Raw genomic sequence first — 20,349 nt, 5'->3', positions numbered from 1 at the left:
CTTGCATTTAGATGCAGGAAATTAATGTTCCTGTGTGGGCTGAGAGGGTCTGGCTTACTGTGACAAATACGTGGAGGGCTGGCCACTCACAAGCTCGGTGATGTGGGCACTAAAAACCTCCTGGGAATGGGGGAGGGGGCGCCCGCTACTCTTTTAGGTGAGCAAATAGGAGCTCCGTGCCCAGGACATTCCTCCATAGCTTGACCCATCAGGCCCTGTCAGGAGCATCTTGTACCAAACTTTGTACCAAACTTTGGCAGAAGGGTCTAAAACTTTGGCAGAAGGGTCTAAAAACTGCACTGTGGGGAAAGTGGGCACAGGTGCTGGCAATGTCTGGTCTGAGCGGAGAAGTCCAGGTCTGATGGGGCCGTCAGCCAGCAGAAAGGCAATCAGGGTGGACTACTCCAGATAGTGGCACAAAGATCAGGGGTTGGCCCTTAGAGTCAGGTCACTTCCAAGGAAAGAACTGTCTAAACACTAGAAGCTTCCAAAAATGAAACATGCTACTGTATTAATTGAAATAGATCCTTCCAGCTGCAAGTGGGAGAATGCCCAACTCAGAGTGCTCAAAGTTAGAAAAAGAAGGCAAGAGAGAACTGCAAAGCCCAGAGATAGAGGCTAGCTTCAGGCATGGCTGGATCCAGGGGCTCAGAGGGGATCCTTAGGACCTGCTGGTGCTCTCCACTCTGAGCTCTGCTTTTCTCCATGTTGGTCTCTTCTCAGGTCCCATCCTATAGGGCTGCAGGTGGTTATACCAGCAGCTCTAGACAGATATTCCATCTTTTCTGCCCCCCCAGTCAGAAGTCCCTGTAGAAGTACAGATGTCAAAAACCATTGGACTGACTTGACTTTCACATGCCCGTCCTGGAATCACCATGGCCGGGGAGATGACGTACAATGATTGGCCAGGCCTAAGTGCCATTCCCACCTCCTATCCAATCCCATAGCTGAGAGGAATTCAGGGCTCTGATTGGCTGGGCCTATAGCCAGGATTGACATCTACCCATCTGGTCCAAGTGGACTGAGGGTGTAAATGTCGAGTTCGTGAAAAGTCCCAGCTCCCAGATCAGGAAACCAGCACTCAGAAGGCCCCTCATTCTCCTTTCCAGGCACTCTTTCCCCAACGCCTCCTGGATAAGCTCTAGCCCTTCTTCTGCCAACATAGCTCAGTTCCGCCTGTTTTTGTTCTTTATATAATTGGAATCGTGTAGTACATATTCTTTTGTGTCTGGCCTCTTCTGGTTAGCATGATATTTGTGAGATTCATCTCTATGATTGTATGTGTGTTGCTGTATAATATTCCCTTGGGAGAGGATGCCACAATGTAACTAATTTTTCTATTTTACTGCTAATAAGCATTTGGGAAGTTTCCAGTTCAGGGCTATTAGTGATGCTGTCGACACTCCAATACATGTCTTTTGGTGCACGTGAGCCCGCATCTCTGTTGGGTGTCAGGCTAGGAGTGGAATTTCTATGTCATAGGGCACACGTGTCTTCTGCTTTAGTAGATACTGCCAAATAATTTTCCAAAGTGGTTGCACCAGTTTGCACTTTGGGAGTGGTTTTAAAGTTTGAGGTCCCTGGGTCAGCTGGCGTCTGTGTCCCTGACCTGCTGGACAGCAGTGAATCTGGGCTCCACCCAGAGGAGAGGCTTGTTAGCAGCTGCACCCTGGATCCTGGGCCCCCAGGGAGGGAAGCAGTTCCCACTTTCTTCTGTCCCCTGTCTCACCACTGACTGGCTCTGGCATTTGATTCTTTCCTGCCCACACCATCCTGTGTCTTCCTCTTTTAGGAATGAGCTTTTTATGTGGAAGTATTTCCCCAATTCCCCGATGGGTGAGTATAGTTGAAAGCATCATTTCCAGAGCACCAAGGAGTGGGGCGGAAGGGGGGGTACATTTTTCTCAGAGCCCAGACCCTGTGGCTGGAGTCCCTGGATGTTCAGGCCATCTCAGCCTCTCAGGAGGGATGCCCACAGGCTCCTTTACTCCTTGTGTTAGGGTTCTCTAGGGAAATAGGATCAACAAGAGGTATCTATAAATGTAAGATTTATAAGAGTGTCTCATGCAACTGTGGGTATGCATGAGTCCAAATTCTGCAGGGCAGGCAGCAAACTGGCAACTCCAATGAAGGTGTTCGATGAACTCCTCAGGAAACGAACTGGCAACTTCGATGAACTCCTCAGGAAACACCGCTGGTTAGCCAAAGAAGTGAAGGTCCTCTATCTGTCTCGCTTAAAAGACTTCAACTGATTGGATTAAATCCAGCTGATTGTGTTCTCTCATTGTGGAAGACACACCCTATGTTGATGTAATCAGTCACAGCTGCAGCCAATTGACTGATGATTTAATAAACCAGCCTTCTGGTTTATTAACCAGCCACAAATGTCCTCGCAGTAACGGTTGCTTGACCAGACACCTGGGTACCATCACCTGGCCAAGTTGACACATGAACCTAACCATCACACTCCCCAAGCTTGGCCGAAGCATATTTAGGATTCTAAGTCGGTTCTCCAAGCTTCCTGACTGTCCCCCAAGTTTGAATAAAAAAGGAAGCCTCTGGCCTGGCCAGTCTCAAAAAGAGGACCCCAGAGTCAGATGTGGTTTTCCCACCAGAGGAAGCGAATGCCAAAGGTGGTAAATGGCAGTCAAGGGTGATGCGTGCGTCCCCTGGCTCAGTGCAGCCTCTGCATCCAGCCCAGGGTGAGGCCCTGGCTCGCCTGGAGGAGCCTCCAAAACAGATTCTCTGACACTAAACGTTTCCTTTCAACTATTTTAAAAAGTTATTTAAATATAGGAGAATGGGACCTTAGAGAAGGGAAGTATTTTTTAAACGAATAGAAATCATGAAACATAAAGGCAAAGAGTGATAAATTTAACTGCATCAACACTAAAAACACTAAAAACAGGCAAAAGGTTATAAGCAGGCAATTTGCAGAAGATAGACAGCTTACAGATGATCAAGGAAATGCAGATTACAACAACAGACCATTTCATACCCGTCCAATTGATGAAAAGGAGAAAGTTGGACAATACCAAGTGTTGGCAAGGATATGGAAATTAAGACTATACAACAGTGGTGCGACTGCTAATTGGGTACCACTCTAGAGGACACTTTGGCAATTGTCTAAATTACAATTCAGTTCAGCAAATGACACGTATGGCCCAGGATCTGACAGTTCAACTCACGGCGTTTATACCCTTGACCAGGCTGCCCAGGGAGGCCGCTATCACCACAGGTTGTTTTGGAGCACTTGAAAGGAGTAAGAGAAATTTTATAGATACCATTTAACCTTAATTAATTTAAAAATTAAAAATTGATACTCGATTGTTATTGGAAAACATTTTATGTGCTTTCAAACAGCTTGGACTGGGGAACCTACTTTTTCATCTGTAAACTGTATGAACTCTACATAGAGGGCAAATATTTCTGATGAAAAAGTAGCCTCTGAATTGCAATGTGCTGTGAGTGTAAAATACACACCAGATTCCCAAGACTTTAAATGACAAAATGAAGGTAAATATCTCAATAGAACCTTTTTTATTGATTACATGCTGAAATAACCGTATTTTGGATGTATTTGGCTTAAATAAAATAGATTATTAAAATTAATTTGACCTGTCTTACTTTTTTAATTGTGGCTACTAGAAAATTTGGCATTGCCTCTGGGATCCCATTCTATTTCTGTTGGACAAACATCCATTTAGAGTCCCATGTGTGTGCATACAAGAATATACATTGTAGCACTATTTGTAATAACAACAAAAAGAGAAAGAAACAAAACTTGAGGTTTATCAACAAATGAGGAGGTAAATAAATTGTGGTTTCTTTACACCCAAGATACCACACAATGGTTAAAAAGAATAAACCAGAGTTACATGTATCAGTGTGGATAAATCTAAAGAACATAATGTTGAGTGGCAAAAGCCAGTTGCAGAAGAATTACTACTATTCCTACAAAGTTTTAAAACATGCAAATATATTAGGGATTGTTTGAAAATACCTATTTGTATAGTAAAGGTATAAAAACATGCATAGAAATGATAAAAGAACCAGATTCCAGGTGGTGGTAATCTGGAAGGAGGGATAGAACTGGGGGAGGGTCCCAGGTGGGGTGGAGGGGGGGTGCAGAATGGATACACAAGTTCCTTTAATTGTATCTGTAACATTTTGTTACTTTACTTTGGGCTTTGAGTACATGGGTTTGTTTGTACTCTGGTATGGCTGAGTTACCTCAAAAATTGTCTGCGAGCCAAAGCCAATTTTCAGCCCTTTGGTTTCTGGTAAGGAAGTTTCAAAGACCTGCTAGCCTTCCAGTTCCTTCTCAAGTGCTGGATCGCCTGACTCTCTCCCTGTAGGCTGATGCAGGTTTTGCAGCTGGTGGCTCCAGCAGGGTCTCCCAGATACGTGTGCTCCTGAGATAAAAGGATTTGGCGTGGGTCTGTGGGTGTCTTGATTTGGGGCACCGCCATGAGTGTCCCACCTGTGATGGGAGGCAGCTCAGTGAGTGCCTGGAGCAGTGGAGCCATTGGCTGCCCTGGGAAGGATGAGGCTCACGGGGATGTGAACTTTTGGGGGTCAGGGGCCAGGACCCAGTCCCGAGCCTCCTGCTGTCAAGGATTCCTGGCGTACCGTTTTCTGAGGGGTGTCTCCAAAGGACCCACCCAGTTGCTGACTCTGCCTCATCTTCCTTTCCAGGGCAGGTGGTGTGTGAGCAGTAGAGCAGGATGCCTCCTGGGGTGGAGTGCCCCATGGAATTCTGGACCGAGGAGGAAAACCAGAGCGTGGCGGTTGACTTCTTGCTGCCCACGGGGGTCTACCTGAACTTCCCGGTGTCCCGCAATGCCAACCTCAGTACCATCAAGCAGGTACATCCTTGACTTTAAGCCTGGTCCTCGGAACTCGGAACTCGTAGAGTGAAAGACAGATAGATGGACAAACTCTAACGCTCACACACATCATTTCTCAGATTTGGGATCCTCAGATGTGAGTTTTTAAAGATATAAAGAATATCCAAGAATTGTTAAAAAACAAAACAAAAGAAAAAAACCTTGCAGCTCTGGTCCACGCATTCCAGATGCAGTTCTCCCCCTTTAACTAGATCAAAGCATAACTTCAAGGTGCTGATTCCAAGTGTGGTCGTCCACCCATCGGGGATTGTGCGTTCATTTTTTGAAACACACACCATCCGCGGCCACTAAGGAATTCTTGCTGACCTTGTGTCTTCAGAGCTGTTGCCATAGTAAACATCTTTGGGAATAGTTGTCGGATTTGCTGAATAATTTTCAGGGTAGATTATGAGTCAGAGGATGAATCATCTGGATGGTATTTGGTAGATATTGTCATGATCCCTTTCAATGGGCTTGTCCCATTCCCAAAGTATGGGGTTATTAGGTCAGGCCTGGGGCCCCCCAAGGGTGAGATTTATCCCAGAATTTTGAAAGCTGTAAATGGGAGCAGAAAAAAAAGGAGCCTGCCAGACAGAAGCCATGGATCATCCTTGAGTTTTTAATCTTCCCTTCCTGGGAGATTTCTTTAAAAATTAAGTTTACATTTTTCATTACAAAAGTAATGCAGATATATTAAAATTTAGGAAAATCATGAAAAGCAGAAGAAGGGAGGAAAAAAAGCCCTTTAATTTAGCTATCTAAGATAACCACAGTTAACCTCTTGGGTATTTCTTGCTTTCTTTTCTATAAGCAGAATTGGGTTTTTCCTCCGTAATTGTTAAATCATTCTGATTTCGAACATTTATACTCTCTTTTTTTCTGAGTTAACTTTATGACACCTTTGTTCATGTTATTAACTTTAAGTGTTATTTTACAGTTAATCTTATTTTTCTCCGTGTCGAAGCTACACATGCATGCTATTGCAATTCAAACACTGCAGAAATATAAAATATAGATGTCAGCTCCTAGAGGCTTACCCCAGAGAAGGGGAAGCAATTTGGTTTCAATTTCTTCATGTTTTTATCTATCCCAGCAGTGGGCAGACTTTCGCATAAAGGGCCAGACATGAAATATTTTAGGCTTTGCTGGCCGTATGGTACTCGTTGCCACTGTTCATCTCCGCCACGTGGCACCACAGTAGCTACGGGTGATCTGTAAATGAATAGCTGTGGCTGTTTTTCAAGCAGCAAGCAGCTGGTAGATTTGGCCAGCAAAACTGTAGTATGCCATACACTGGTCTATACTAATAAATACGTTTATTATTATTTTTTTTTTTTGAAAATGGGCTTAAATTATACCTGATGTGTACAACTTGAGTTTTTTCCCCCACCTAATGATGTATCTCGGACCCACCCTTACCCACAAATGGGCTTCCTAGATTCTGCAGCCCGGCTCTTGGCTGTCCCTTGGCCTCTTTAGACGGTCACTGGCCATGGCCCCCGGTGGCCACCTTGGGCTGTTTCTCCTTTTCCATCTTCTCCGTCACTCTGTGGCAAACACCTTTGTCCTAAAGCCGGACTGTTGGACTGCCTTCCCCTCCAGCCGGTCCCTGGGTGAGATTGCCCAGAGCCGAACGCCATCCACAGATGGGTTTTATTTGGCCCACACACTATGTTCCAGTTTTCTGCATTCGTAGCCAACATTTAAAGATCAGGGGAGTTTGTATGACTGCCTGGACGATGAACTGAGAACAGTGAGCCGGGGGGTGCCTGAGGGTCGTGACCTAGCAGGCTGTTTCTTGGGGTAATGGAAGGGTGGCTCATGCACCCACTCTGCTCCCAGCGGGTGCTGGGTACCCTGCCGGGAAGGGCAGTAACTGAGCATCCTGGTGGCACGGGGCTCGGTGCCCAAGGGGTCCGGCAGGGGTCCCACGGTCTCGGGGTCTGGCCTTGGCCCTCCCACTGCACCCCTGTGGCTGGAGAAGCTGACGGGCCGCTGTCCCCCCAGGTGCTGTGGCACCGCGCCCAGTACGAGCCGCTCTTCCACATGCTCAGCGACCCCGAGGCCTACGTGTTCACCTGCGTCAACCAGACGGCCGAGCAGCAGGAGCTGGAGGACGAGCAGCGGCGGCTCTGCGACATCCAGCCCTTCCTGCCGGTGCTGCGCCTGGTGGCCCGCGAGGGCAACCGAGTCAAGAAGCTCGTCAACTCGCAGATCAGCCTCCTCATCGGCAAAGGTGCCCCCGCCTGGCCGCGGGACCCTCCTGCGCCCCGGCCCATCCCCCGTGGCCCGCGCTGACCCCACTGCTCCCCGCCTCGCAGGCCTCCACGAGTTCGACTCCCTGCGCGACCCAGAGGTGAACGACTTCCGCGCCAAGATGCGCCAGTTCTGCGAGGAGGCGGCCGCCCGCCGGCAGCAGCTGGGCTGGGAGGCCTGGATGCAGTACAGCTTCCCCCTGCAGCTGGAGCCCTCGCCGCAGAGCTGGGGCGCCGGCACCCTGCGGGTCCCCAACCGGGCCCTGCTCGTCAACGTCAAGTTCGAGGGCAGCGAGGTGAGGCGTGTCCCCTGTGAAGCTCCTCAGGCATCCACGAACCCCCCAGATTCACCCTCCTTCCGATAGCATCAGATGGTATTGGCGAGTGTCTGTGCCTGCGAGGGGCTGGGCCCCATGGGTGGTCTCGGTTTGGCAGAACAGCCAAGCGGCATTTGGTCATTGGTCTGTTCATTCATTCAACAAATCCAGCCGTGGGCCTTCAGCAGGGAGCACCCAAGACCTGCCCCCCCGTGGAGCTCGCGTTTGGGAAGATGGGGGGATCCTAATATAGGAAAACAGGTGTTTTGGTTTGCTAGTGCTACTGTTATGCAAAATACCAGAAGTTGATTGGCTTTTATAAAGGGAGTTTATTTGGTTACAAATTTACAGTCTGAAGGCCATGAAAATGTCCAAATTAAGGCACCAACAATAGGGTACTTTCACTGAAGGAAGGCCAATGGCGTCCAGAACACCTCTGTCAGCTGGGAAGGCACGAGACTGGCACCTGCTGATCCTCGGTTGTGTTCCTCTCCTCTCTCAGCTCCTGTGCATTCTTCAAAATGTTGCTCTTGGGACATTTTGTCCTCTCTTAGCTTCTCTGGAGCAAAGTGTCATCAAAAGTCGGCTTTCAACAGTCGTCTCCGAAATGTCTGTCTAAGCTGCAGCAGCAAGCTCCTTCTGTCTAAGCTCTTAAATAGGATTCCAGTGATTAAATCAAAGACCCACGCTGAATGGGTGGGGCCACATTTCCATGGAAACATCCGGTCAAGAGGTCACACCCTCATCAAAGGTGTCACTCACAGTTGGGTGGGTCACATCTCCATGGAAACGCTCAATCAAAAGGTTCCAACCTAATCAACACTAATACATCTGCCCCCACAAGATTTCATTAAAGAACATGGCATTTTGGGAGACATAATACATCCAAACCAGTACAATAGGCAACCCCACCCTTGCACCCCAGAACCCCACGGGCTCCACCGGGGCAGAGGACTGACCTGCCCTCCTCCCCCCAGGAGAGCTTCACCTTCCAGGTGTCCACCAAGGACGTGCCCCTGGCGCTGATGGCCTGCGCCCTCCGGAAAAAGGCCACGGTGTTCCGCCAGCCCCAGGTGGAGCGGCCCGAGGACTACACGCTGCAGGTGAACGGGAAGCATGAGTTCCTCTACGGCAGCTACCCCCTCTGCCAGTTCCAGGTGAGGCCTGGGGGCCCCTGGCTTCCGTGTTGCCCACCACCCTGGGCCGGGTCCTGGGAGTGGGGAGCTGAGCTGCTGAGCCAGGCCCTCAGGGATCGTGCTGGAGCATGAGGCAGACTCTGTCTTACCAAGGTGGGAGGGGACAGGGAAGCCGGCAGGAAGGCCACCTGGAGGCCTGCGGGGCCAGTGGCGGTCAGCACGGGGGGTTCCCGGTAGCCGGTGCTGGTGGGAATGCCCCCGGCGCAGCTCACCCACCCCCCCCGCCCCCCATCTCAGTACGTGTGCAGCTGCCTGCACAGCGGGCTGACCCCCCACCTGACGATGGTGCACTCCTCCTCCATCCTCGCCCTGAGGGACCAGCAGAGCAACCCAGCCCCCCAAGTCCAAAAGCCGCGCGCCAAGCCGCCCCCCATTCCCATGAAGAAGGTGAGCCGGCACCTTCCGTGTCGCCCTCCTGCCACCCCTTCCGCCACCTGTCAGCTGTGCGCCTGCACCAGCCCTTGGCTGCTGGTGGTGAGAGTTGGGGCTTGGATCCTGGGAAGCCAACACCACTGATGTTGGGGGGCGGGTGGGGTTTGGGGAGCTCTCTGAGCTTCCTGGGCCCAGCCTCCTGCCCCCTGCACTCCAGGCAGTACTCGGGGCATTGAGGCCCCATGGGGCATCCGCACGGCAGGTTTTCTGGTAAAGGATGGGGTGGTGGCCAAGGCCCACCCTCAAGCGGCCAGGGCAGAGGGCTGAGCGGGGGCTGCCCCCACCCCTGCTGGCGCCCCTCAGCTGGCCGTCCTCCCCCAGCCCTCCTCTGTGTCCCTGTGGTCCCTGGAGCAGCCATTCTGCATCGAGCTGGTCCAGGGCAGCAAAGTCAACGCAGACGAGCGCATGAAGGTAGGGGGCTCCCGTGGGCAGGAGGGGGGATGTTTTCTGCACAAACAAGGCGGCGGTGGCCTGAGGTGGGGGGATGCGGAGGAAGATGGGGGCTGCCCGAAAGCCGCCTGACCACAATTACCCAGCCTCCCTGCCTGGGTGGTTTGTGAGCTGCTGCAAAACAGGAAAGGGGAGGGCACAGGCCCGGCGGCCCGGGGGGCTGATTCGGAGAAAGTTGGGCCCCGCCGAGTTCTGGGTATTAGGGGAGGTGGGAGCCACAGGGCCTGGGCAGGAGGTGAGCGAGAAGGACCACCAGCCCCAGTGGCTGCTGCGGAGGGCTGGGTGCCTGCACTGGGCAGCTCTGGCTTCCACCCCTGGGGGGGCTCTGCGTTCTCCCCCCACCCCCTCTGGCCAGTCCTCAGAACAGCACCCAGGGGTGGGTTTAGCCTGGGGCCTGGAGACTTCTGAGCGTCTTGCCCACAGGCATGCTTTGTTGGGGTAATTCTACAAGTGGGCCAGGTCTGGGCTCCCCTGGCAGAATCCTGCGGGGTTGATCCGAGGGCCCTTCTGGGGGGCTGGGGCAGCTTTCTGGTTGAGCTATCATGCTGGAGTTGGAGGAGGCAGAGTGGGGGTGTACAGATGGCAGGAAAAACCCTTCCCCACCCACAGGGGTTAATGCAACTCCAGGAAGTGAAAGGAGCAAGGAGGGCCGCTGAGCCTGAATGGGGAAACTGAGGCCCAGAGGAACCTGGCTGCCCACATGCAGCCTATGAGCCCCTTCCGCCCACCCCACGGCCGCCTGGTCTTGACCCCCAGCCCCCAGACTGCATCTTCCCACCTTCTTTGGAGTGGGGAGTGGGATCCCCACCCATGTAAACATGCAGAATGTAAGGAGGAGGGGAGCTGACCCCCTAGATGTGAGCGGAGCCTGGGGGGCAGGGAGGCCGGGCCTCCCCGACGGCACCAGCCTGGGTGGGCCCGGGCTGCCCTCTCACCCTGCGCCTCCCCCAGCTGGTGGTCCAGGCCGGGCTCTTCCATGGCAACGAGATGCTGTGCAAGACGGTGTCCAGCTCGGAGGTGAGCGTGTGCTCGGAGCCCGTGTGGAACCAGCGGCTGGAGTTCGACATCAGCGTCTGCGACCTGCCGCGCATGGTGCGCCTCTGCTTCGCGCTGTACGCCGTGATCGAGAAGGCCAAGAAGGCGCGCTCCACCAAGAAGAAGTCCAAGAAGGCGGTGGGTGGCGCCTCTGGGGCCCGGCCTGTGCCCACAGCCCCGGGGCCACTCGCCGTCCCGCCCGCAGCCTCCCTGCCCGGGCCAGGGCTCTGGGTTCTGGGGCTCCAGGCGGGGCGTCGGGGTGTCTGGGCCAGCACACTGTGCTCCTGAGCCAGCGGCGGGCCGGGGCGGGGGTGGTTGGCTGAGTCACCCCCCGGGGGGACCCCACTGGGCCGTGCTGACTCACCCATCGCTGATCAGGGCTGGCTTTCTGGGTGCTGTGTGGTTGGCTTGGGGCTTTCTCGAGAAGCCGGGGCTGGGGTGCAGCTGAAGGCGGGGAGGCGCTGACCTTGCTGGCTTCCTCATTGGACTCTGATGGGAAGAGGACACCGTGGGTCCTCCCCGTTCCCCAAGCAGGGTCTCCTCTGGGGTGTGGGTGGGAGCCCTCAGCTGGGGTGGGGAAGCGCAGGCTCTGCGGGTGAGAAAATGGGGTTCCTCCGCAGCTGCAGGGAATTGGTCCCGTGTGTGTGGCGGCCCTGATGGCTGACCCGCCCGTGTCCCTTCCAGGACTGCCCCATCGCCTGGGCCAACCTCATGCTCTTTGACTACAAAGACCAGCTCAAGACTGGGGAGCGCTGCCTCTACATGTGGCCCTCGGTCCCAGGTCTGTCCAGGCGGGGACGAAGGGGCCTTGGGGGAAGGGGTCCCCGAGATGGGGGTGTCTCCCCATCCAACTCTGTCTATCCTTGTGCCCAGATGAGAAAGGGGAGCTGCTGAATCCCATGGGGACCGTGCTGGGGAACCCCAACACTGAGAGTGCTGCTGCCCTGGTCATCTGCCTCCCCGAGGTGGCCCCCCACCCCGTATACTACCCTGCCCTGGAGAAGGTCAGCGGGGGTCCTGGGGCCGAGGGGTTCCCACCTGAGCAACTGTGGGCATAAAGGGGAACTCTTCACGGTGGCCTGTGGGGCACCCACAGCATGGTCCCTGCCACCCCGGGAGTTGACCAGGCTGGTTCATCGCGCACCCTGGGGGCTTCCCTGACTCTCTGGAATCCTCTGGGCTCTAGAGAAGTGGTTCTGAGCCCAGGGTGATGTTGTCCCCCAGGGGCATCGGGCAATGTCTGGAGACATTTCAGGTTGTCACAACTGGGTGGGGGAAGGTGCAAAGGTATCTGGGTGGGTGGGCTCCAGGGATGCCCAGGGTCCCACAGTGAGGGCACACGCCCACCCCCCACCCTCCCGCGAGCAGGAGTCCTGGGCCCAGAGGGGGCTCTGCCAGGGGGCCTCTGAGCGGCCTGTATTTGCAGGTCCTGGAGCTGGGGCGACACGGGGAGCACGCACGCTTCACCGAGGAGGAGGTGCGCTCGGGGTCGGGGCCGGGGCGGGGGGCGGCGGGAGCCTGGAGCAGGGCCCTCACCCGCCCGCACCCCGCAGCAGCTGCAGCTGCGGGAGATCCTGGAGCGGCGGGGGTCCGGGGAGCTGTACGAGCACGAGAAGGACCTGGTGTGGAAGATGCGCCACGAGATCCAGGAGCGCTTCCCGGAGGCGCTGGCCCGGCTGCTGCTGGTCACCAAGTGGAACAAGCACGAGGACGTGGCCCAGGTGGGCGGGGCGGGGGCGGGTTGGGGCGGGGCCCTGGCTGGTGGGCGGGGCCAGGGCGCCCTGGTCCAAACCCGGAGGCGGGCTTGCTGCCCTTGACCCGTGACCCCCGACCCCCGGCCCCTGCCCTTGCCGCCCAGATGCTCTACCTGCTGTGCTCCTGGCCGGAGCTGCCGGTGCTGAGTGCCCTGGAGCTGCTGGACTTCAGCTTCCCAGACCGCCACGTGGGCTCCTTCGCCATCAAGTCCCTGCGGAAACTGACGTGAGTCCCGCGGGCTGCTGGCCTGGGTCCGGCTGGGCAGTGGGGACACCGGGCTCCCCCACTCCCCTGGAGGGCAGCTTTGCCCCGACTGCCTGGACGTGGGCGCTGCTTGGAGACACCCCCTCCTGGGGGCCTGCCCAGGCCCAGGCCGCCTCCCGCTCCTGCAGGAAGCCTGCAGGAAGCCCTGGACCCAGCCCCTTCCCTGCAGGGACGACGAGCTGTTCCAGTACCTGCTGCAGCTGGTGCAGGTGCTCAAGTACGAGTCCTACCTGGACTGCGAGCTGACCAAGTTCCTGCTGGACCGCGCCCTGGCCAACCGCAAGATCGGCCACTTCCTCTTCTGGCACCTCCGGTATCTGGACCGGCCCTGGCTGGTTCCCTGGGGGACCGTCTGCCCAGGGTCTGGCTGTCCTGGGTCTGGGGGGGCGTCCCTGCCTGGGCCGGGGAGAGGCTGTGTGGCCCCCCCGGGGGATGGGAGGACTCAGTCTTCTTTTCCTCCCTCCAGCTCCGAGATGCACGTGCCCTCGGTGGCCCTGCGCTTCGGCCTCATCATGGAGGCTTACTGCAGGGGCAGCACCCACCACATGCAGGTGCTGATGAAGCAGGTGAGGCTCGGGGCCTCCGCGTGCCACCCCCGGGCCGGGCCCCTCGAGGCTCGCCTGCCCCCGCCCAGCCCGCCCACGGCCGCCCTCCCCTTCTCCCGGCCAGGGGGAAGCTCTGAGCAAACTGAAGGCCCTGAATGACTTTGTCAAAGTGAGCTCCCAGAAGACCACCAAGCCCCAGACCAAGGAGCTCATGCACCTGTGCATGCGGCAGGAGACCTACCTGGAGGCCCTCTCCCACCTGCAGTCGCCGCTCGACCCCAGCACCCTGCTGGCTGAAGTCTGGTGAGCTCCGCGCCCCCGCGAGGGCTTCCCCGCCCCCCGAGCCCGCGGACGAGGCTGCTGACCGGCTCTCTGGCCCGGCAGTGTGGAGCAGTGCACCTTCATGGACTCCAAGATGAAGCCCCTGTGGATCATGTACAGCGGCGAGGAGGCGGGCGGCGAGGGCAGCGTGGGCCTCATCTTCAAGAACGGGGACGGTGAGCGGGGCAGGGCTCCGGGGGGCACCCTGCCCAGGCCAAGGCCTCCCTATCCCACCCCCATGGGGACCTGGGGGCACCTGGGGGTGATACCCCCAGAGGGAGAACAGAGGAGAAGACAGCAGGGTGCCTGGCTGGGAGTGGGGACCCCACCACAAACTTGTGCTTTTCCTCCTGGCGGCCGGCCGGACAGACCTGCGCCAGGACATGTTGACTCTGCAGATGATCCAGCTCATGGACGTCCTGTGGAAGCAGGAGGGGCTGGACCTGAGGTGAGCGGCCCCTCTGGGCAGCACTTGTGTCTGCAGAGGTCCCTTTGGAAGGATGGGCACCTGTCAAAGCAGCCATGGTGCTCTCAGCTGGAAAGGGCTGTTCTGAGACGAGCAGGAGGAGTTTAAAGGAGGAACAAGGGAGGTGATGGGTGTGGAGAAGGCTGTCCTGTGTTTGGCGTCCAACTCCCTGGTGTTTTCTTTGCCCCAAGTGTCCCTGGCTTCCTGCCATCTTTGAAAGTGGCCACCATGGTCTTTCCCCTCTGAGCGAGCCTGAACTTAGCCAAGGTGCTGAGTGCTCCTCTCCAGTGCTGACTTCTCCCAGGAGCCACAGGATCCTCCCCAGCGGCTTTCCCCTCTTTCCAGCTCCTTGAACAGCCTTTTCAGGAGCTTTTCTGGGAGCCTTAAGGCCCTCGGGGCCATGGGATGCTCTTGATGATGGCATTTGCCCACCCCCCCCCATCTCCTTGTGTCTAGGATGACACCCTATGGCTGCCTCTCCACCGGGGACCGCACGGGCCTCATTGAAGTCGTGCTTCACTCGGACACCATTGCCAACATCCAGCTGAACAAGAGCAACATGGCGGCCACGGCTGCTTTCAACAAGGACGCCCTGCTCAACTGGCTCAAGTCCAAGAACCCAGGGTAGGTTTCAGGCCCCAGGGCCAGACGTCCTCCCCAGGAGGCGCTGTGGAAGGTGAGGGGAACGGCCTGTGATGCTGAGGCCGAGGCCCACGTCTGGGTGGGGTCTCTTCCCCCCACATTTCAGTCATTGATTGGTGTGGAACAACCGCCCAAGACTTAAGGACTTGAGGTCGCAACCACTTGTTGGCTCACGATCTGCCACGTCTGAGCCGGTCTGGCTTGAACTCACTCATGCAACCATCTCCCGGTGTCGTGACTGGCCCCGGGGGGTCTGAGATGGCCTTGGCGCTGGCTGTCAGCTGTGGCCTCCCCTCATTCGGGAGACTAGCCTAGGCTCCCTTCTGGGGCGTCTGAGGCCTTGGCCCTGGAACGTGCCCAGCATGGCATCTTCCTCCACGTTCTGTTTATCAAAGCGGGTCACAAGGCCAGTTCCGAGTCAGGGGAAGGGGAAGTAGCCTCCACCTCTTGGTAGAAGGCGCTGCAGGGTCGTGGCCACAGAGTGTGTCTTCCCCACCCAGGGAGGCCCTGGACCGAGCCATCGAGGAGTTCACCCTCTCCTGCGCCGGCTACTGCGTGGCCACCTACGTGCTGGGCATCGGCGACCGGCACAGCGACAACATCATGATCCGCGAGAGCGGGCAGGTAGGGCGGGGTGGGTGGCCGCCAGGTGGGCAGCCCCTGCCGCGGGCTCACCGGCCGCCCGTCCCGCACCCGGCTCCACGCGGTGCCCCCTCCAGCCCGGGTCCCGGCTGCTGCCTCTGTCCCCACGGGGGTCCTCTGGGCCGGGACGCCCTCCTTTCGGAGACATTTCAGCCTTTGCCCTCCCCCCCCTTAGCTGTTCCACATTGACTTTGGCCACTTTCTGGGGAATTTCAAGACCAAGTTTGGAATCAACCGCGAGCGAGTCCCTTTCATCCTCACCTATGACTTTGTGCATGTGATCCAGCAGGGGAAGACGAATAACAGTGAGAAATTTGAAAGGTGAGGGTGCCCGGGGTCCCAGGTGGGGGGAGCCCAGGTTCCCGGTGGGGTGCAGGGGGGTACTCGCTCAGCCCCACTCCTGGCCCCTGAGTTGCTGAGGCACTTGGGATCCACCTATCTTCCCAGCAGGGAGTGCCCCCTCCCATCCCCAACTTTGTGGGGTCTCCTGGGTCCATGGAGGGCCTCAGGGGGTCATGTAGGAGGAGGTGGGCTGTGGCCTTGGGGGTCAGTTGGAGGGACTGGGGGCCTTGTACACCGGCCTGTTTCCAAGGCCAGGGCAGGTGCTCTGGGGCCAGTTGCCATGGTGCAGACGCCCCCCGCCCCCTGCAGGTTCCGGGGCTACTGCGAGAGAGCCTACACCATCCTGCGCCGCCACGGGCTGCTCTTCCTGCACCTCTTTGCCCTGATGCGGGCGGCCGGCCTGCCGGAGCTCAGCTGCTCCAAGGACATCCAGTATCTCAAGGTACAGCCCTGCAGGACCGGGTGGGTGGGTCCACGGACTTCCCAGGGCCTCCCCCAAACTCCAAGCGTGGTGGACCTGCAGGTATTCCCTGGGCCATCCTGGGGTAGCAGGGGGCCTGGTGGGCAGCAGCTGGGCTGGGAGTCCAACCCCCTGGGTGAGCCCTGGTCCCGCTGTGGACGTGCCTGGGGCCTGGTACCCTCTACAGGACTCAGGTTTTCGCTGATGGAATGAGGGGCTGGATTAGACACAGTTCCCATTACATGTTTTGTGTTTTTTTAAGTCTTTCTTTCCCAGGTGTCTTTTCTATCGGTGTGTGGGGTGGGTGGAGAGTGCGGACGGCCCTGCCATGGACGCTCACCAGGGGGGCCTCTTGGTGCCCAGTTCTTACAGAATGACGCTGCCCCCTCTCTCCCTCCCTCCTGGGCTGACTCCCTCCAACAGAGAAGGCAGAGCCACCTGTCCAACTGAGGGGCTTCTGGGGGCAAGACTTCCCGGCCAGAGTCTGCATCCTTATTTTGCGGGTGGGTCCAAGGGCCTGTCCGAGTTTGAGATGGAATAAAGAGCTTTCCCCGAAAGACAGACGCTGGGCGGCCATCTCTTCATGCCCCTCCCTCAGTGCTTGTAGGGGGAGTTTAAAATCCCCAGAGACGGCCAGGAGACCAAGGCAGAAAAGGGTGCCTTAGCAGGAGAGGGCCAGGCCCGTGACGGTGACCCCGCTTTGACGCCTTTCTCCCAGGACTCTCTGGCTCTGGGAAAAACCGAGGAGGAGGCGCTAAAGCATTTCCGAGTCAAGTTTAACGAAGCCCTCCGGGAGAGCTGGAAAACCAAAGTGAACTGGCTGGCTCACAACGTTTCCAAGGATAACAGGCAATAGCAGCCCCTCCCCGGCCCCCCAGTCCCTCCTCGCCCTGCGCTGGAGATGAGGCCGACCTGCCACCCGGGGAGCCGGGACCCCCCCGGCCGTTCTTTGGGAGCCTCAAAGCCTGACCTGCAGCTCATGGGAAAGAACCTGCACAACTGCCTTTGTTTACACTGAAAGAAATCCTCATGGTTATTTATTTACGATTTGGAACGTTGAAGGGGCTCAACAGCCATAAGCGGAAATGGTCCCTTTGGGCTCAGCAGGGAGGACTGTGTCCGCCAGTGACTCGCGTCAGAACCCCCGGCACCCCAAGGCCGCACCTGGCTCCTGGCTGAGGCGCGTAAGCCCCGTCTTCCAGCTGGTGGGTCTGCACCCAGCAAAGACTCGCTTCCTCCCCGGGGAGCCTGCCTTCCTCCCAGATCCCCCCGACCACGAGGTCACCTGGTGCCTACCACCTCCCCCGTCAGATCACCTCCTGTCACCCCGTGTTTCCCACCCCTGTGTCCGCTCCACCGACTGTGAGCTCCAGGCACCCAGAGGAAGCCTGGGCACCCTCCAGATTCAGGGATGCTTGCGTTTTGTTCTTAAAGTAACTCTTGGTACGAGAATTCTCTCATTTCTCTGCTGTAAAGCAATTTTGTTTGCGGGTAAGGAAAAAAAAATAGCCTAACTACTTACTGAACCTCTGTGGCTCAGAACTGACCCAGCCTCCGTGAAATAAGACATGCCGGGCCTCAAGATGTGCTTTAAAATGTTTAAAAAAAGAGATTAGAGTGTGTCTCTCTGCTCATCCTGGTCTCAGGCAAGGGGAAGGCAGGTCAAAGAGAATTTGTGCAATTCCCTGTGCCTCTTCAAGCAGGGGAAGCCCTGCACTCCCCTTTCCAGAAGGGAAAAGTTTACTTCCGAAAGCCTGCTGTGAGAGTAATCAGGTGCGAGAAGCAGGATGCTGTGGAATTTGACTTAGCGTGGACAGGGCCAGGCTTAGCCTTGGGCCTCAGGGTACAGCGAGGCTGGCTCAGCCGTTTCCAAATGCCTGGGTCTGCGAAGCTCTAAAATGCAGATTCCTGGGCTTCTCCCAGCCTCCAGAAGCAGACTCTGGAGCTGGGGCTTGGAAAGTGGTTTTTAGACACCCACAGGTAGCAGCAGGCTCGGGACCCACCTGGCCAGACTGCTGACCCCTCAAAGGCCTTCCAGAGCCCGGGCTCAGGTGCGCAGCTTATAAGAGCCCAGTTTGGGGTTAGAGGCAAGAGGAGGGGGCTGCTCCCTGTGGGCGGGGTGGCTGGCTGCGGGGGGGCTTTGCTGTCTGTCCATCAGCATCCGCTTCACCCACAGGGCGCCCGTCTCGTCTGCACTTTTTGTTCCAAAGTGTGCTGGATTAGATGCACCTCGCCCATTCCGAAATAAGAAAAGCCAAGTGTATGTATGTATATATATATTATGTTATTTATTTACAAGCATCTGGGTGCCCCCTGGCATGGGTGGCTGATGTTGCACATACACAGCAATTTTGGTTTGGGTGTGTTCGTCTGTGTGCCTGGTAAGAAAAAATATTTTCTATTTTTTTAAATCATTTAATGTTTCTCTATGGGGGAGGTGAGTTAAATGTAACTGTTGTGGTCTGAGACGAGTGCTGTCTGAAACCTTGAATAATGAGAGGTAAAAACAGATTAAAAAAATAAATAAGTCTTTTTTATGTTATGTTCTCTGCTCAAAAAGCAAAGGAAAGCAGGATTAAAAAAAAAAAAAAAAAACCTAAGACCCCAAAACTACCAGAACACTCCACTGGAGTTAGAACCAGAACTTTATTGTAGCTTAGACACTTCCTGACGTAGCATCAATATACACATCTGCGAAGTGACACCCACGGCGGCTACAGACAACACGCGAGTGCTGACCCACTGTCTGAACAGGGCAGCTGCGGTCCCCGCCTCAGGGAGCTGGTTACAGTCCACATGGGACGACTGTCAGCCACCTGGACACTCACAGTCACGATCACAGAACAGTTTCAAAAGTAGTTTTTAGAAATCTTAAGTTTTACATTGAGTTTTTTGTCGTCGTCGTTTTTAAGTGGCTGAAGACTCTGGGACCATGACGGTTCTCTCCTTTGCCTTCACCACTAAGCGGAGCAGCCCGGGATCCTCGCACCACGCTCCGGGGAGGGAGGAGGAGAGCACCAGCAGTTTGGGGAAAATCTAGTGCTTTGCCTTCAGGCCATGGCGTCTCCTTCCAACGACAGATCACTCGGGCCTGTTGCTGTCTCCAAATCAAGTGGTCCCACGGTTTACACAATAGTTGTCAGTTTGTATAATTTATACATAATTTCACCAGCAGGGAAAAATACATTTATTAAGTAGAAACAACAAGGCTGCACAGGACGAGGTCTGGGTTACTGTACAAGGAGTGTATAATAAGCCGAAGAGTCCAGCAGTGCCCACCCACCCAACACCACCCAAATGGAAACAGGGTGAACTGAAAAGAAAAAGAGCTGGGTATTTCCAGCTGCCAGAGAGGGGTTCCCCAGTCTGGGTTCTCCCACTGAGCAGCCGGCCAAAGCCCAGGCCCCCACCGAGACCAGGGGGTACTGTCCCTGGGGCTTCCACCCCTGGGGGCATGGGTGGGGTGGCGGAGCTGTGCGCCCACGAGGCACTCAGCTGCCCTCAGTCATCTGATTTTCACTTTAAACTCCAATCCTTGATTACACTAGCACAAAGGACACAGAATTCCAATTTATTTACAAAATATTAAAAAGTCAGTTAATCATCTACATATTAAACCCCATTCTGCCATTTTATACATGCACTAGTTTGGAAAAAATAAAAACTTAAAAAAAAAAAAAAAAAAGCAACGATTACCAGCAGGAGGGGCCGCTGCTCGCCTGTGCATGTCATGGGCCCGCTTTTCTGCAGGTGCCCGCGGCCTGGCGCCAGCCGGGAGAGGACTCTGGACAGCACGCGGGTCCGGGGGGCCGTGGGGTCCCGGCGCCGGCGCCTCACGAGATGCGGCAGAGGGCAGAGGAAGCCGGCACCCCGAGCCCGGGGAGGGCGTCAGCAGCGGGAGGCTCTGCAGGACCCCTGGCCGCTCGGCTTTGCACGTCGGGGGTCCCGGGGGCTGGAGGGGCGGACGGCGGGCGGGGGCAGCAGGGTCCGCGCCGCGGTCAGTAGCTGAGGGTGGAGTCGTCCCACTCCAGCTGCTGCTGCTGCCGGCTGGCGCCCCGCGGGTCGCCGTGCTCCCCCTCCTCCTCCTCGCTGCTCTCGGACTCCGCGCTGGTGATGTCGTCCTCCTCCTCGCCATCTTCGCTCTCCTCCTCCTCCTCCTCCTCCTCCTCGCTGCTGTGCTGGTCCTCGTAGGTCTGACAAGGACACGGAGGCTGAGGCCGGCGGCCCCTGCCCAGCTCGGGACCCGACCCCCCGAGGTCCGGCTTCCAGGGGCGGGAGGAGGGAACCGTCCTGGGCCAGCGTGGCGCTCCACAGCGACGGAGAGAAGACAGAGCTCCG

At 56.4% G+C, this 20,349-nt stretch overlaps 2 protein-coding genes across 9 annotated transcripts in view; one reads left to right on the top strand and one right to left on the bottom strand.

The window, feature by feature from the left end:
- Positions 1-18,553, top strand: part of PIK3CD (phosphatidylinositol-4,5-bisphosphate 3-kinase catalytic subunit delta) — a 54,222-nt gene extending 35,669 nt beyond the window's left edge. For 2 of the 5 annotated variants that reach the window (XM_037828576.1, XM_037828577.1), the window contains exons 3-24: positions 4,699-4,868; positions 6,897-7,125; positions 7,211-7,440; positions 8,439-8,618; positions 8,895-9,044; positions 9,411-9,500; positions 10,491-10,712; positions 11,259-11,355; positions 11,448-11,578; positions 12,001-12,051; positions 12,128-12,295; positions 12,433-12,554; positions 12,763-12,906; positions 13,060-13,159; positions 13,263-13,441; positions 13,523-13,635; positions 13,829-13,907; positions 14,382-14,549; positions 15,068-15,191; positions 15,385-15,530; positions 15,861-15,993; positions 16,730-18,553. In XM_037828576.1, the coding sequence (XP_037684504.1) occupies positions 4,728-4,868; positions 6,897-7,125; positions 7,211-7,440; positions 8,439-8,618; positions 8,895-9,044; positions 9,411-9,500; positions 10,491-10,712; positions 11,259-11,355; positions 11,448-11,578; positions 12,001-12,051; positions 12,128-12,295; positions 12,433-12,554; positions 12,763-12,906; positions 13,060-13,159; positions 13,263-13,441; positions 13,523-13,635; positions 13,829-13,907; positions 14,382-14,549; positions 15,068-15,191; positions 15,385-15,530; positions 15,861-15,993; positions 16,730-16,867 (3,135 nt within the window). In that variant the 5' untranslated portion in view covers positions 4,699-4,727 and the 3' untranslated portion in view covers positions 16,868-18,553. The other 3 variants (XR_005215527.1, XM_037828578.1, XM_037828579.1) reach the window with 3 other exon arrangements.
- Positions 18,554-18,638: 85 nt separating this feature from the next.
- CLSTN1 (calsyntenin 1) overlaps positions 18,639-20,349 on the bottom strand; it is an 83,554-nt gene continuing 81,843 nt past the window's right edge. For all 4 annotated transcript variants that reach the window (XM_037828580.1, XM_037828582.1, XM_037828581.1 and 1 more), the window contains one exon: positions 18,639-20,204. In XM_037828580.1, coding sequence (XP_037684508.1) covers positions 20,010-20,204 — 195 coding nt within the window. In that variant the 3' untranslated portion in view covers positions 18,639-20,009. The remainder of the gene's footprint in view (positions 20,205-20,349) is intronic.

This window comes from Choloepus didactylus, chromosome 2 (genome assembly GCF_015220235.1).
Source record: "Choloepus didactylus isolate mChoDid1 chromosome 2, mChoDid1.pri, whole genome shotgun sequence".
NCBI lineage: Eukaryota > Metazoa > Chordata > Mammalia > Pilosa > Megalonychidae > Choloepus > Choloepus didactylus.
This window is presented reverse-complemented; position numbering and strand designations above follow the sequence as displayed.